General features: G+C 42.6%; 1 protein-coding gene across 7 annotated transcripts in view; it reads right to left on the minus strand.

Moving 5' to 3' along the window:
- Positions 1-15516, minus strand: part of ZNF521 (zinc finger protein 521) — a 242183-nt gene that overhangs the window by 141904 nt on the left and 84763 nt on the right. For all 7 annotated transcript variants that reach the window (XM_068396135.1, XM_068396134.1, XM_068396140.1 and 4 more), the window contains one exon: positions 850-4202. In XM_068396135.1, the coding sequence (XP_068252236.1) occupies positions 850-4202 (3353 nt within the window). The remainder of the gene's footprint in view (positions 1-849; positions 4203-15516) is intronic.

Consider the following 15516-nt stretch of genomic DNA (forward strand, 5'->3'; position numbering starts at 1 on the left):
CTATAAGGGGTCACTATGCAAGATACCATGCCTAAAATATTAACTCTAAGCCATTCTATTGATAACATTTCTGAAGATAAAACACATACGCTTCCCTAAGTACATGACCACCCTACCTTCCTGTATACAGGTGTTATTACTTGGTCACTCGTGACTGAAGAAGCAGATGAGATCTTTCAAGAGTTTGAGATTTACTTTCTAAGTTATGCTTTATGAATGGGATTTCAATCATCAGGCACTAGGTGTTTCAGTGACATCAAACTCTTGTTCATCAGGAATGGAAAGAAAAACACAACAAGGAATTGCATCCAAAGGACTGATTTCCCAATTTACCTTAGGCTAGCGCTGCACTTCTACTTGATCAAAATATGCTATAAGAGGGGAAAATGAATGTCTACAACACAATTTACAAAAAAAACCTCTCAATTTGTTGCTCACAAATATTTTTTAAAAATCCACCCCTTATGCCAGCATCTTGGCTCACTGTATTCTATTCCTCTGTCATTAATGCTTTCTGCCGTAAGCGCAACTCCTAGCTGGGGATTCCAATGTGTAAGGGAGCTAGGATAAGATTCCAGATCTCAGTTGTGCTGGCATGAAGATAGGTCTCCTCAGTGATACAGAAGACAATATCCTAGGGAGACTGGAATTAGTCCTATTCCACACAATTCAATCCAATCCAAGATGTAAGGCATATCAAGAAGCAAGTAATTGCTAGCTAATGGCTACGGATGGAAATGTAACATGGTTCAGACTAAGCATTTCATGACAAGTGACACGACAGCTTGAAAAAAGGGGGATTTTTTCCAAAAGGATGGAAGGTGTCAAGAGCAAAGTAAAAAGGGTTACCTCTTCAGTTTGGGAGGGGCTGATTCTGGGCATTGGAGATACTTGTGGTGTTTTCAGCTGTGTACTGTTGCTGTCTGGAACAAGCTCTCTGTGGATTGACTGAATATGGTTTTGGAGTTCACTTTCTGATTCAAATTTAACATTGCAACTAGAACATCGAGTCTTCAGTCCCCCTGCCTTGCTTTTGTTCTCAATGGAACTCAAGTTCTCATTTTGGCCCATGCCTTGTCTGTTACTGCTTGAAGGGATGTTGACACTTGGACTACCACTTTTACTGAGATTAACACAGCTAGCACACAGACCATATGGCAGACCGTTGATGTCAAGTTTCACTAAATCCTGTTTTGAGCGGAATTCCTTCAGGCAAGAAGCACACTTGTACAGTTTCTGAAGATGCTGTGCGCGCCCCGTGGACTGCACAGCAGAACCGTTTCCAGTTTTCTGCATGTGGAATGTGCCGTGAATTTTCAGTTCCAGCGTGGAGGTCACTGTCTGCATGCACACCACACAGCGGAACCCCGTCAAGGAGTTCCTCAAGTCAGGGTGCATTTGGCAATGCTCTAAAAATTCCTCCTCGCTCTGGAGGGGCATCTTGCAAATCCTGCAGTTTCCAGTGTCCAGGCTCTTACTATGTGTGACCTTATGTTCAGTAAGAGTCAGAAGAGACGGAAACCGCTCGCCACAGATTGGGCACATATAATGTTTCACTGGTCCCAAGTGTGTCTGCATGTGTTCTCGGAGCCCATTTTCAGAGAAGAATGTTCGAGAACACACATTACACTTGTAATTCCCTTTAATGAGTTCAGCCTTTTTCTTTACTATAGCACTTTCTCCAGGTCGAATGTTGTGGTCTCGAAGCTGGTGATTTTGCAGGAGAGTCTCCATGGTATAAGCTGCTCCACAAATGTCACAGCCATACATAGGCTCAGATGTGTCCACATCTTCTTCGCTGCCATCTTGGCTGTTATGGGACTCCTGGCTATTTGTCAACAAGGTCTGGAGTTCCACTTCCTCTTTCTGAACCTGCTCAGATGCCCCATTCGTTCCACAGTTTGGAGTTTTTGTTTCAAAAACACAATGTTTTTCCCTTAAGTGCTTTTCCAGCAAGATGATAGCATGGAAAGCTTTGCTGCAGAACTTGCAGTTGTACTTCTTGCTGTGTGTAGTAATGTGACACTGCAGCTCCACCTCTGTACCAAAGGACTCACCACAGAAGATGCACTTGTGTACTTTGCCTTGGTTCTCCAGGTGGTTGTGTTTAACATGAAGCTGTAGGTCAGTCTCATTGCGAAAATCCCAGTTGCAAGACGTACATCTGTATACTTTCTTCTCATTGCTGTGCTTCACAGCCAAGTGTAGCTGAATGGAGACTTTGGAGTCAAAAACCTCTTGGCACAAGGTGCAGCGGAAGAACACAAATGTATGCATGTCCAGCAGGTGTTTCTGCAAGTCATCCACAGAAGTGAACTGCTTGTCACAGCTTTCACAGATGTAGTAGGTTGAGGTGATCATGAAATGAATGGTAACATGCTTTAGCAGAGACTCCTGATTTGGAAATTCCTTGTTGCACTGAGGGCAGGTCAGTTTTGGCAGGACAGTGTCAAGGTGTGTTTTTAAATGAGTCTGAAAACCGTCCAAGGAAGTATACTTAGCACCACACTGATTACAAATATATTCACCTGCAGGACGAGGAGGAGCACCTCCAACTGCCTGCATCATCTTTAAAGAGGTCTGCTCAATGGTTACAGGAGATAAGGGACTCATGGCTCTGGATTTTTTTCCATTGTGGATGTAATTCAGTGCCAAAGGAATGTTCTTATGGTTCTCCTTGATATGCTTGTTCAGTTTAAGAACACTATTAAATATTGGAGAATTTGTACAGTAAGAACAAGAATACACTTCCACCACTGGATCTTTTGGGGTTCCAAGCACAGGGGAACCAAAACGGGAACTGCTAAGATCACAATGGACTTGTCTAATATGCTCTTCCAGGGAAGAATCTGTAAGAAATCCCATGTAGCAATGGGGACAAAAGAATGCATTACTGTCCTTAGCAGCAGGGTTGGCAAATCCATGAGAACATCGGATGTGTTCCTGAAGGGTGTTGAGGTCATTGAACACTTCAGAGCAGAAGTTGCACTGGTACACCATGGCAGGCATGGTAGAAACAATCAGTGCTGGGTCCGGAGCTTCGTGGACTTGCTTCAGATGTTCATTCAGATTGTAGAGAGATGGCAATACCTCCAAACAATACTGACAGATATGGGCTTGTTCGGGTTTATCTAAATGCATAGTTTTCAGGTGTATCTGCAAAACTGCAAGGCTGGAAAATAACTGTTTGTTGCAATAAATGCAGCTATAGGTAACTTTTGCCTGTTTACTCGAAGGACCGGTGATATCTGGCACTTGCTGAGCTGCCCGCTTCCTTCCACGACCTTTTGGTATAGGGGGAGCCGTTTCCACCATCGTTGAACTATCCACTGAGAGATTCGAATCCGGAGTGGTGCTAGAGACTGAGGTGTAGCCCACAGTTACCAAAGACGGGCTGTTGCTGTGATTGCACGACTCTGGCTGCTGGTGACTGTCCATGTGGCTGTACAGCTCCTCCACAGTATGAAAGTTCTCAGAGCAAATGCTGCATGAATTCTTCTTCTCACCATTATGAGCCTGCTCCATGTGATTCATCAGAGACGTTTCCTCTACAAAGAGTTCATGACAGTAAACACACTGAAGAGCAGATCGGTCTTCATTAGGGGAACACTCAGGGTGACATTCTGCAATGTGCTTCTGAAGATCTTCAGGAAAATCAAAGCCTTCTTCGCACTGACTGCATTTCTGAGTGTCTTTCATCTTCCAGTCCTCCATCCGGGAAGCAGACTGAGAGCCATCTTTGTTCCTCTCGTGAACCTGCATGTGACCATGCAGTGAACTAGATGACAGGAATCCACGTCTACAAATGGCACACTTATATGGCTTGTTGGACGTATGAGTCTTTAAGTGAATTTTAAGATGATCACTCCTTGAGAACGCTGCATCACACTCACTGCAGTGATACTTCTTGTCTCCCGTATGAAGCTTTATGTGTCGGTCCCTGCTCCGTTTGTGTTTGAAGAGACGACTGCAATATGTGCATTTGAACGGGAGCTTGTCGCTGTGACTTTGCTCGTGGTGCTTTAAGTAGCTGAGGCGGCTGAACGATTTGTCACAAAACTGGCATGGATAGGGCAACCCTGGGCCTCCTTCCTCTTCACCAAAATCACAACCTTCTCCATGGCTCGGGGAAGTCTGGTCCTTGCTAGAAGGCGATGATGCTGGCCATGAGCAAGTGGGGTCATCCTCAACATCCACTCCATCTGAAATGAGAAAGAAACATGCCCACAAACTTAATCCCTACAGTTCAAAGGAGAGAGCAAATGCATATGAACAACACAGGTCCACTGCTCCTAAATAGCTAAAAGATATTGAACTCAGACTAGGATATTTCTTACACTTGTATCCAACAGCTTCAAGACCACATTTATTTTTATCAGACTGTAAAACATGAAAAGTTATTAAATAGTTCGGTGCCTATATTACCTTTTTATTGCTTTTTTATCATTCTTTCTCAGTTGCAGGATATGTATTATACATTGACAACTTTATTAAAATGCAGATTTTAATATATTTAATGTTTCTTTTGTATCCATTGTAAAATGATTTGCATATTATGTGAGCATCTGAAGAGTCAAAGGAAAGGAGAAAATATTACAGGAATGATTTAAAATTAATACAGTCAACCTACATGACTAATATTTAATAAAAAAATTCCCCCTGCTTTGCCACAGGTTTTTTTTTCCCCTTGAAGTTGACTCTGAACACAGAATCTCAGGCTATTACTGAGAGAGACTTGGGTGTAATGCTAAACAATAATAGGAAAAATTACAGGGGAGGAACAGGACAACAGTATAAACAGTGATGTTTCCCTAATAAAGTGCAACCAGATTTCTCCAATAATGATACAATTCAGTTACTGAATGCTGGCAGCTGGATCATTAAATGTTCAAAACAAACTAACAAACCAACAGCCAGGATCAAGGAAAATGAGAAAGTTTCAAAAGGGTCAGATGTGAACAGCATTTTTTTTCCTTTTTAAGTTCAAGAGGTTGCCCACCATTTCTTCCTTTTTGCAAAGGCCTCAGCCAGCTGAACTTCCTCAGTCCAGCAGAACCTGTACTGTGAGGTGATCACAGAAAAAGCAACTTGTAAAAAAAACTGTAAACAGGAAAAATGATAAATGATTATGGTAAAAGCTGAAAGATTTATGAATAACAAGGAACGGACAAAACAGGAATGCTAGCAATATAATAAACTACACTAGTTATCCATGATATTACCTCACCTCTAGGTAGGGCAAGTTGTAACTATTTTTTTCAACAGATGTGCTCTACAATTTTTGCACCTTTTGTTTTAAATGTAGACTACAACACCACAACGATCACACTTATCTTAACCTAAAACTTCTTTAAAAATATTAAAAGAATTCTTGAGAGACCACTCTACATCAAACAATCCTTTTATTCCTTTCCAGGGGCGATGCTTGGGGTTTTTTTCCATTTAAAAGTAAAATTGATTACAGTAATAGTACAGAAAAAGACAGGAGAAACCTCTTGAAAAATATCTTTCTTAAGGTATTCTTGCAAAGCAGTAAGTTTCTTAACATCTTCAGCCTTCTCTCAAGAAATTTACTACACCAACACAAAAGTTAGAGCTGGCCTATATTATGTAAACAAATTCCAAGCCTGTTTTCTTTAAGGTAACAAGATTTTACTAGATTATCAACCTCTCGCTTATCCACAGGAAACAGATGAGGATTCATTCTTTTCCTGCATCTAGAAACTGATGACAACGCCATCTCACTATCAATGCCAGATGGCAACCATCTAACTCTGAGAAAACAACCAAACACCATTGCTGGATGCCTGCCCATTGACACAATGCTTTTCAGGATAAGTTGGAAACTGCACGGGTTTTTATCCTCTTGTTTACGGCTTGAAGAGGAGCATTTCATAAATTATACCCACCTTTCACACACACAACACAAATATCTATCTGTATTTACCTACGTATGAATCTGTACTATGGTATATATTTAAATAACAAAACCAAACCCTAGCCCAAGTACCATGTCTTTGAACTGACAACAAAGGCGTTTGGGTTTTTAAGATAAAAATTGAAAAACAAAAATCCTCCCTTCCAGCAAAAGTACTATCATCTGCTAAAATGTTTCCCAAAGTACTGAAGAAAAGTTACTCATTGTCATACACACTAATAATACCAGCCAGGTGAGTTTTTAAGTTAGTACATTAATGACTGCAATATTCACAGGAGACTTTTGATGTAAATCTGTGTACTGCCCTTCCAAATTGCTGGTTTTGACTCTACAACTGGAAATGATCGAAACAGTGGAACAACTATTCATAGAAAAAGATGTTAATTTTTGCTACATTTTAAATTTTTTTTTAAATGAACATTTTCAGCCAGGCCTTTTAAGTGGAAAAACCTTTTGTCCTTTAAAAATCAAATGTATTTCTGACATACGACCACTGCCAGCAGATAAACAGGAATTTATGTCAAGAAACTGAGTGAAGACAAATAGTCTGTGACTGCCTAGGCAACATATTTTGTAACCAAATTTAGTATTAAAATGTATATCCTACACAGAAATGATATATGATTGTATAAATGTTTAAAGCAATATATAGTAAGTGTTATAAATAGTGTACCATCACTGACACTGTAGTAAATCACTTCCTTTTTGTGGCCACTGCCTGCCTGGTTTTACCTATTATACGACTATTCCCCCTGGCTCGTGGATCTCAGTGGGCTGTCGGGCTGGCAGCAGGGTTTGGATCAAGCGCGGAGTGTGACCTCGGTATAAGCAATGGGAGCCCCTTTCCCCACCCAATTCTCCTTGCTTGCTTTGGGGGTCTCTCCTTTGACTTTTATACAAGGTAAGGAAAGCGGAGGGGGACCAGTGTAACTACAGTGCAGTGTCGGTTCTTACTTCCCAACCAGCAAATATAAATGTTTCTGCGTGTCACTTTGCTGCTGTTTTTTTTAAGCTGAGCCCATAATAATTCTGCAGAGTGATTCTCTTTGTGCAAAAAGGAGAAGAGCAAACCACTTACAGGTCCAACTTGCTTCCTTTTAACTTGAAATCTGAAAATCTCTCAATCTCTCAGAGCTACGGAAGAACCAGCAAGGCAGGAGGAGTTCCGCACAGCGCACGGTGGAGGACAACAGGATTTTCCGGAGTACGAGCCTAACAATGCGGCCAACATGTTTCCCCAGCCTCCCCCGGCGCGGTGGGGCGGGGGAGAGCCGGCGTGGAAGGGGCACCGGCGGCCGGCCACCGCTCTCCGGAAGGAGGGCCCCTGGGCTGCGCTCCCACCGCGGGTTCCCGAAGCCCGGCCTGTCAGCCGCCAGCGACCCGCAGAAGGACTTTTGAAACTTTGCTTCTGTGACAAGGGCAACGTTTTGCTGCAGTGACTTTTGCTGTGCAGAGACCAACCTGAACACTGGGAACACTGTGTGCGATGGACTAACGCACCCAGTGAGCTTAGAGGCTGTCTAGGAATGGACCTGGGGACAGCGATCAAGGAAACTTGGACTAAGGGTAACTACTTACTGCTGCAGCAGGATGTGAGCGATGGCACTGCCTGTCCTGCCATCTCCCCACCTTCCCCATAAATATCATAAAAGCATAGAATCGTCTTGGTTGGAAAGGACCTTTAAGATCATCAAGTCCAAGCATTAACCTAGCACTGCCAAGTCCACCACTAAACCACATCCCTAAGCACCTCACCTACACATCTTTTAAATACCTCCAGGGATGGTGACTCCATCACTTCCCTGGGCAGCCTGTTCCACTGCTTGATAACCCTCCTTTTGGTGAAGAAATGTTTCCTGATATCCAATCTAAACCTTCCCTGGCACAACTTGAGGCCATTTCCTCTCATCCTATCATTCGTTACTTGGGAGAAGAGACTAACACCTGCCTCCCTACAACCTCCTTTCAGGTACTTGTAGAGAGCGATAAGGTGTCCCCTCAGCCTCCTTTTCTCCACGCTAAACAACCCCAGTTCCCTCAGCCGCTCCTCATAGGACATACCCTCTAGACCCTTCACCAGCTTTGTTGCCCTTCTCTGGACTCTCTCCAGCACCTCAATGTCTTTCTTGTAGTGAGGGGCCCAAAACTGGACACAGTATTCAAGGTGAGGCCTCACCAGTGCCGAGTACAAGGGGACGATCCCTTCCCTAGTCCTACTGGCCACACTATTTCTGATACAAGCCAGGATACTGTTGGCCTTCTTGGCCACTTGGGCACACTGCTGGCTCCTATTCAGCTGGCTATCGATCAACACCCCCAGGTACTTTTCTGCCAGGCAGCTTTCCAGTCACTCTTCCCCAAGCCTGTAGCGTTGCATGGGGTGATGTTGCCACATAAAATTAACGTGCAACCATTACGAGCAACTCCTTTAAAATGGCAGTGATCTGCAGCTTGCTACCATGTGCTGACGCTACTCCATGTGCTCAGGCGTGAGGCAAGCAGATCTGGGCACTCAAAGCTGTGGCGGAGGAGCTAAATGGAAGGTCCCTGCAGCTAACCAGTAGGCTCGGGATGTGGACTCCACGACTCCACTCCTACTTTCCCAGGGGTACTTCACACAGAGCCAGATCCTTGCTGGGGGTAAAGTTTGTCAGGCTGTTGGGCTAAAGGACTTCAAACCCTTTTTTGTCAATCACTCTCACAGAAAATATGAACAGTTTGCTGCTGCTCTGCATACAGCCATGTGTATATAAATCTGCAGACACCCACCCCCCGAGCTATGTCAATGTTACAAATACTGATTTTTAACATTATAACAAGCTGATTTAAAATACTCTGGATCAAATTCAGATGCACACATACAAGTCCCCAGAAGTGCTACACATCTATCTGGGGGCAGAATAGGGCTCCAGGTATTTGACAAAGTGTTTATGGAGTTTTAAAATATATTTTCTGTATCAACATTTTTTTTTCTTCAGATTCACTAAGTGCTACTTACTGTAAATGCCTTTTTTGTGTTATGGCAAGTATTCTGAGTTTCAGTGTGATGCACTTAACATGTCCATGTAAATTTTTAATTTTTGGAACCAGTCACTTCACACTCACTGACTCTAAGAAAGCTCTAGCACTCTCAACCAAAAAACTTTGCTGGAAAACAGCTACAAGGCCTAAAAGTCTATTTAAAGATGCAAATGTGTGCGAATAGTTAGTGCAGATGTTTTTCTACACCAACTGTACTTGCTGAGTTTCACCATTTCCATAAAGTACATTAAAACAAGTGTGTGAACACTCTGAGATGAAAGTACCAAGCACTCCTGAGACTTCCAGTGGAAAGTAGAGCTGCCTGACTTTTCTCCAAGCAGACAGGAATGCCCATGATTCAGCAGCCTGAGTAAATAAAAGAGGTCCTTATTTCCTAATTTTGCTGGCTGGCCACACTGCAGCAGTCTCTGTGCTGCTGCCAAAGGGGATGCAAAACTGGAACTACACCCAGCAGCTGAAGGACTGTCTTTGTTAGCCAGCCAGGCCTTCCTGACCATCTTCTGGCAACAAAACTACTGTATCCTGCGAGGAAGACCTCCATCTCAGGCTTGATAGTCCTCTAGCTTGTCTAATAGGATGAAACAACAGATTTTGCCTGGTCTGTGTTGGAGGAGGACAGCTGGAAACTCAGTTAGTAGCAGAGTAACACCTGTTCAGTCACATTTATGGGGGAAAGTGCTCACTAACAGAAAAGTGAAGTAACACCAGAAGGAGTTATCCCACGAATGGGGAGGGAGGAAGGGGGGAACATCAGAGCACAAAAGCACCTCTGTAGAGTTAGCAGCCAGCCACTCATGTGCCAACCCCAGTAGTCGTGAGGTCTTAAAAGTGATCTTATCCCTAGTGCTGCTGACTGAATTAACAGTACCGCTTCAGAAAAACGTTACTAGTCACCAGGAAGGTTTATGACATATGCATGCTTTGGCTGGAATATGCTCCAGGGCACTTGCTTTATCATGCCTTATTTTTCCGTATGATTTAAACATGTTTTTGCTGCCACTAGACAAATGGCCACGTTGTTCCTCTGACAGAACAGAGTTTACAAATATAAACAAATTAATATTTTCGATATCCTATAAGCAGCAGTTTTCTATTTTCCCCATTTTGTCGCTCAAGTAACTGGGGCACAGACAAGCTGGAGCTGTTTGCCTCAGGTTACAAATGTAATCTGTGCAAAGAAGGAAACAGAACCCGTATCTCTCAGGTCTGAGCCATCCCTGCAAGAAAAATCCCCTTTCTCCCCCTGAAACACAGAGCTGGCAAAATGCTTAAGCTGCTGGACCCGTCCAAAGAGAAAGCCCAGCAGTTCAGCTGGACAGACAGCCCCCGGCTCTGGGTCCTGCTGATACGTTCTCGCTGCTTTGCTCCCTTAATGGTAACAGCAGACTGGGCACACAGCTGTCCCCCAGGACCCCATCTGAAGTACTAAATAGCAAGGCTTCTTTAACAGGTACAAAATTTATAACTGGTTGCACAGGAGGGGAATAGATACTAAATATGACAAATCAAGTATACCAGGCAGCAGCACATTAACACATCTGCTACGTACTGTCACAGGCATATGGATTACCAATGCACATGTATGCATTGAATTGTTGTGTAGTTATTATTTGTTGTCCCACCACCAGCCAAAGACCTGTTCATATACCGCTGTGTACACATATATGTGCTCATACACATATACTGAAAGGGATGGACAATACATACAAACGTACAGCCCCGCTGATTTACCAGATGACATGCTACAAGACAGAATTTAAGTTGTAAGAAAGGAAGGACTAAATAGTAGGTAGGTAGGTCAGTTCACTGGATGTATGATAGAGCTCCACAGTTTTAAATCCTTGCATTTTTCTGCAGGTAATTGAGTGGAGTGGTTATTATATATCATATAGTTTACTTGTAATGGCCGTTTTAGGTTTTAGTGCTGGACACATTTTATATTATTACCACCACTAATTGTCTGCAGGGCTACCTTGAAAATGAGACAAGGAATCTTAAGGGAATATGCAGGTGTGAACAAATAGTAAATGAAGAGGTTAGATATTGCTGAAATAAAACAATATTGTGCTGTGTGCTGAATATATCTAAATAACCAGAAGATCAAAGGACAGTGTTTAAGCATTAACATGACTTCAGTGATGGCCTAACCTATGTGTCACTGAAACAAACTACGGTTTTGAAGTTTTTAATAGCATTAGCAGATAGTACTAACCTTTAAAGTCACTGTAAATAAAAAATACATTATTACATAACATTCGCCGTTTACTTTCAATAGAAATGTACACAGTTTTGGAAAAGCGGCAACTTTAATATAACCATCACATTTTTTTCACATCAGTGACCCCACATTAAACTCACTCATTTGTCTCATAACTTATTAAATGGCTTGAAAACTAATACTCTGTAATGGGCATTCAAAAGAGAAATGTGAACTTTAAAAATTATTTATAATTTACAGATGTTTTTAAAATCTATCAATATTTCAAAACTGCTTTGGGAGCACCAATTAAATGCATTAACAGTTAGATTACTGGGGGAGCAACATACAGGGGTTCCTGACCAACAGAATTGAGACAGCTGGTAGGGAGGTTCCCCATTTTAAATTTCATAACCAGAAGAAAGGCAGCTCCTAGAAACAACAAATAAGGCACTTTAATACCTCACAGGAAAAAACTGCTTGCTTTTATAAAATGCCTTTAATGCCTACATAAGTAGTTAACATTCCTGTATTGCTCTCCTAAGGTAACCTAAGCCTCCAGTTCCATTATGTCTTCTTCGCAAGACATATTACTGTTACATATGTAGAGAGGAGCATAAATGTTTTCCTTGATTGTTGCTTAAAGTTCATTTGAACAGACGGAGCCCAATGAATTCCATCTTCTACAGCCAAATTAAAGAAAATGTAAGCAGTTCACATTCTGCTCCACCTTTCAAATCATACACAAAACCCAGTCTGCAACTAGAAGAAAACAGAGCTACCCTCCGCTTCTTTGAGGAAGCCAGTATTTTGTGCCTCTCTAGGCAAAGAGAAATAATAAGTTATTTTCCACAGTCTTATACATATAACTAATGACAGTCACCATCCTCAAAGCTTATTATACTGCTTTACATAATTGGGAATCGCATGTCACACAATTAATTTACAGGGGTTGTGTAGTTGTGATTATACAAGCACTAAGTGATTCAAATTAGCTCATTTGTCCACTTCTTAAATGTGACAAACACATTGACACTGTATTTCTTCCGCTGTTAAGTTGCCGTTTCTTTTAGTAGTTGTTTTTGTTTGTTTGTACGGTATGAGTCAGAGACCACCAGGCTTGTTCCATCTGAAGCTAGGGTCAGAAAAAATCACCCTGAGAATAATTACATTTAGAATCAAGATAATGGGAGAGCAAAAAAACTCATTCAAATGCTCTAGCAAACTTGCACATAATAATGACCTCCTAAGAACCTGTATATTAACAACCTCAGTACTAAAAGTAGTGATTGAGTCAATCAGGTTTTTGCTAGAAAATAATCATTATAATTTGTTGTGCTGATAACAGTATTTGTACTGCTTATTAAGAACAGCAAATGACTAGGGGACAACAGTTCAGGTTCCTTACTGGACTCCAGTACTTTTCTCTGCGTTCTGCTTTCACTGGGTCGTGCTCTCCGCAGGCAACGCCACGAATAGGACCAGAAACTCTCTCCCTCCAATTTTCCCCTGTGCTGCAGCCCCTTTTGAAAGCTGCTGAAGTGTACAGAAGCCTCAGAGACAGCAGCCTCTATAATACAGTCACAGTCATAAACGTAATTTTCCAGTGGCATACAAGTATTAAACTGAGTTGATTTCTTCTTTCTTTCACAGGTCACATATTAAGGAGTATGTCTGAAGTCAGAGAAGCATTGTTCTTTCTCTTTCCTTCCCAAAATCAAACAGTTCAGAGGCTCAGACCCTGAGAGCTGAAGGAGATCCTGCTTCACAGCTGCCTTCCAAGTCCCCATTTCCACCCAGCCCCAAGACCCGGCGGGGAGAAGGGCAGGCTGTCAAAACCTCCCTAGCTGGAGGCTCAGGCAAAAAAATGGAGCCCCTGGGCAGGATTTGCAGGCAGAAACCCGTGAGATGCCAAGTGCCACCTTGGGTCCTTATTTGAATATCGCCCTTCTTTCAGTTAATCTAGAGTTTAATCATGAAGGTCTGCAGGGATTTCTGCGGGTGTTCCTCACACTCGGCCGCCTTCCCCCTTTTTTTTATCACGTATGCCTGCCCCTCCCACCTGTGCCTACATTTCAATCACCCCAATTCATTGCTTCATTGCCTCTAGACCAGAACAGCAACATCAAGTCACACTTTGGAGAGGGCTAAACTAGGACAAAGAAAAGAAGGAAGGCAACATGTGGAGAACCGAAAGAAATGAATATAGGGTGGGGAGAAAGAAGGGAGTAAATAATTGCATCTGAAAGAAACTCAGGCAAAGGTATCGCAAAATCTTTTATAGGAAATGGAAAGTAAGAGGAAATGAAAATCAAGTGAAAGCAATGCAGGCAGTTAACACTTTCAAAAACATATCACTGTTATTTTACAGTGTGCTAGAATTAAATACAGTAAATAAACACAGAACTGCTTATTTCTTAGAATGACAGAGATGTGGTGGCGGTCTTATTTACACAGGTGAAAACTCCTGGACCTAGATCTGCAAAGGGACTTAGGTGCCTCCAGGAGCCTAAGCAGCAAAGAAAGCAGGATTCATGGGGCCCTGGGGGGGACCAGGAAAAGGTCTGAAACCTCGCAGCTTGGGCACTCAGCTGGGAGAGGGGAGTACTGGGCTCTTTATACATTAAAGAGGTACTGGATAAAAATAAAAGTAAACCTAAGCACAAGTTCCAGACTGAAAGAAACTCTGCACTAAATGAGTGTCCTTCTCAGTAGGTTAACAGTTCCTCCTCAAATGTGCTCCCACCACCGCTATGAATAGGGTATTCTTTGCTCCAGCAAGCCCAGCTTCCATGGGAAGAGACTTGGAAGAGACTTCTCTGCACAACTGAAGACCCTCTGCTCAGAGGCAGGAAATGCGGCTATGAGTCCTCTCAGGATGCTAAAGGAACTGAATCAAGGCCTCGTGCCATTTAGTACTCTAACTACCTGGCCCCTATATAGGGAAGACAGAACACAGCACTTCCCGCTGAAAGTGCTCACCGTGCCCTGGGCTTAGTACGATGCTCTCTGTGCAGCAGGCTGATCTAAGGCGATGGGTACCCAGATGCTCACATTAGGGTTGTTTGCATAGACTGAAACACCACAGACACCTGAGAAACTTGCATGAAAAGAGGTGCCTACCACATTAGGGTGAACCCAGAGAGGTAGGTTTTGGACAACCATTTCTGTTTAGCTTCTTATAGTCCACCTACATCCCACTTTAGGCTCCCTTTTTTTAGATCAGGCTGTTAGTGCAGATGTGCTGCACAGCTGCTAAAAGTTGTGTCCTCGAGCAAAGGTAACCTTGGTTTTTAAACTAAGTCAGTGCTCAGAATAGCAGACAAATGCTTGTACCCACACTAGTGCAGCACTGTCACACTGCAGGCAGCGTGTCTCAGCAACCGTTTCACTGTAGTCAAAATGCTGTGCAAGACAATACAGCTCTTTCTCCCTGACCCTCATTTTCCCAGGTTACTTGAATGGGAATACATGTGGATGTCTATGCCATGGGACAGGCACAGGTTGGTAGATGTGTGTGGCTTCCATTAATTTACAGTGGGTCTAGCTTGTAAGGGGGACCTAATGAATTTCCCAGTTCAGAATGGTCAGAAGACCAAATCCTGCTATGAAGCTGTCCCATGTAAACTGTCACACCTACCGTCTTCCTATCTTGCTGAACATCAGTCCTTCTATGTGGAATTTTGCAAGGTAAGAGTTGCACTTAAAATATACACACTTCATTCGGTCCTTTCATGTTAATACAGGTTTATTTGGGCGATTTAATTATAAAAAAGATGGGGAAATTCTTTGCAAAAGGCAGCATTTTCCTTCTCTTCTGTATAATTTCCATTCACCAAAGCCTGCTGAAACTCATGATTAACTGTCTGAAATAGAGGCCTCTCCAGAAATAAAGAGATCTCCGCTTTGTTAAAGCCTGTATCTAAAACAACCCTTTGTAGCTTCCTCAGTATAGAATGGAAGCCTGGTGTGAAATACAGTAAATTAAGCCTTCTGCTGTCAGGGCTGGAAATAAGAGTAGAGCAGAATAGCAGCTGGATTTGAAATGATTTTTTTTTTTTTTTACTGGCTTCATTTACATCCCGTCTAAGGTCTTCTGAGCAGCTCAAGGTGTCTTATCTTTGGCTACCAGGGGGTATTTTGCAGTCAAAGCCGTTAACGTACTTTCTCTCTCTCTTTTTTTTAAGGCCATCTTATCTTATCAGACATCTCTTCAGGCTGAGGAGAACCCATAGTTATCAGTAGCTGTACACTGTATTGACAGCTCAGTGCTGCTAGGGACAAATGAAAGCTTAGGGTAGAGAAAGATCAGTTAACCTGTTCCACTCTCAGTTTAGAC

Source organism: Nyctibius grandis, chromosome 3, assembly GCF_013368605.1.
Source record: "Nyctibius grandis isolate bNycGra1 chromosome 3, bNycGra1.pri, whole genome shotgun sequence".
Classification (NCBI taxonomy): domain Eukaryota; kingdom Metazoa; phylum Chordata; class Aves; order Nyctibiiformes; family Nyctibiidae; genus Nyctibius; species Nyctibius grandis.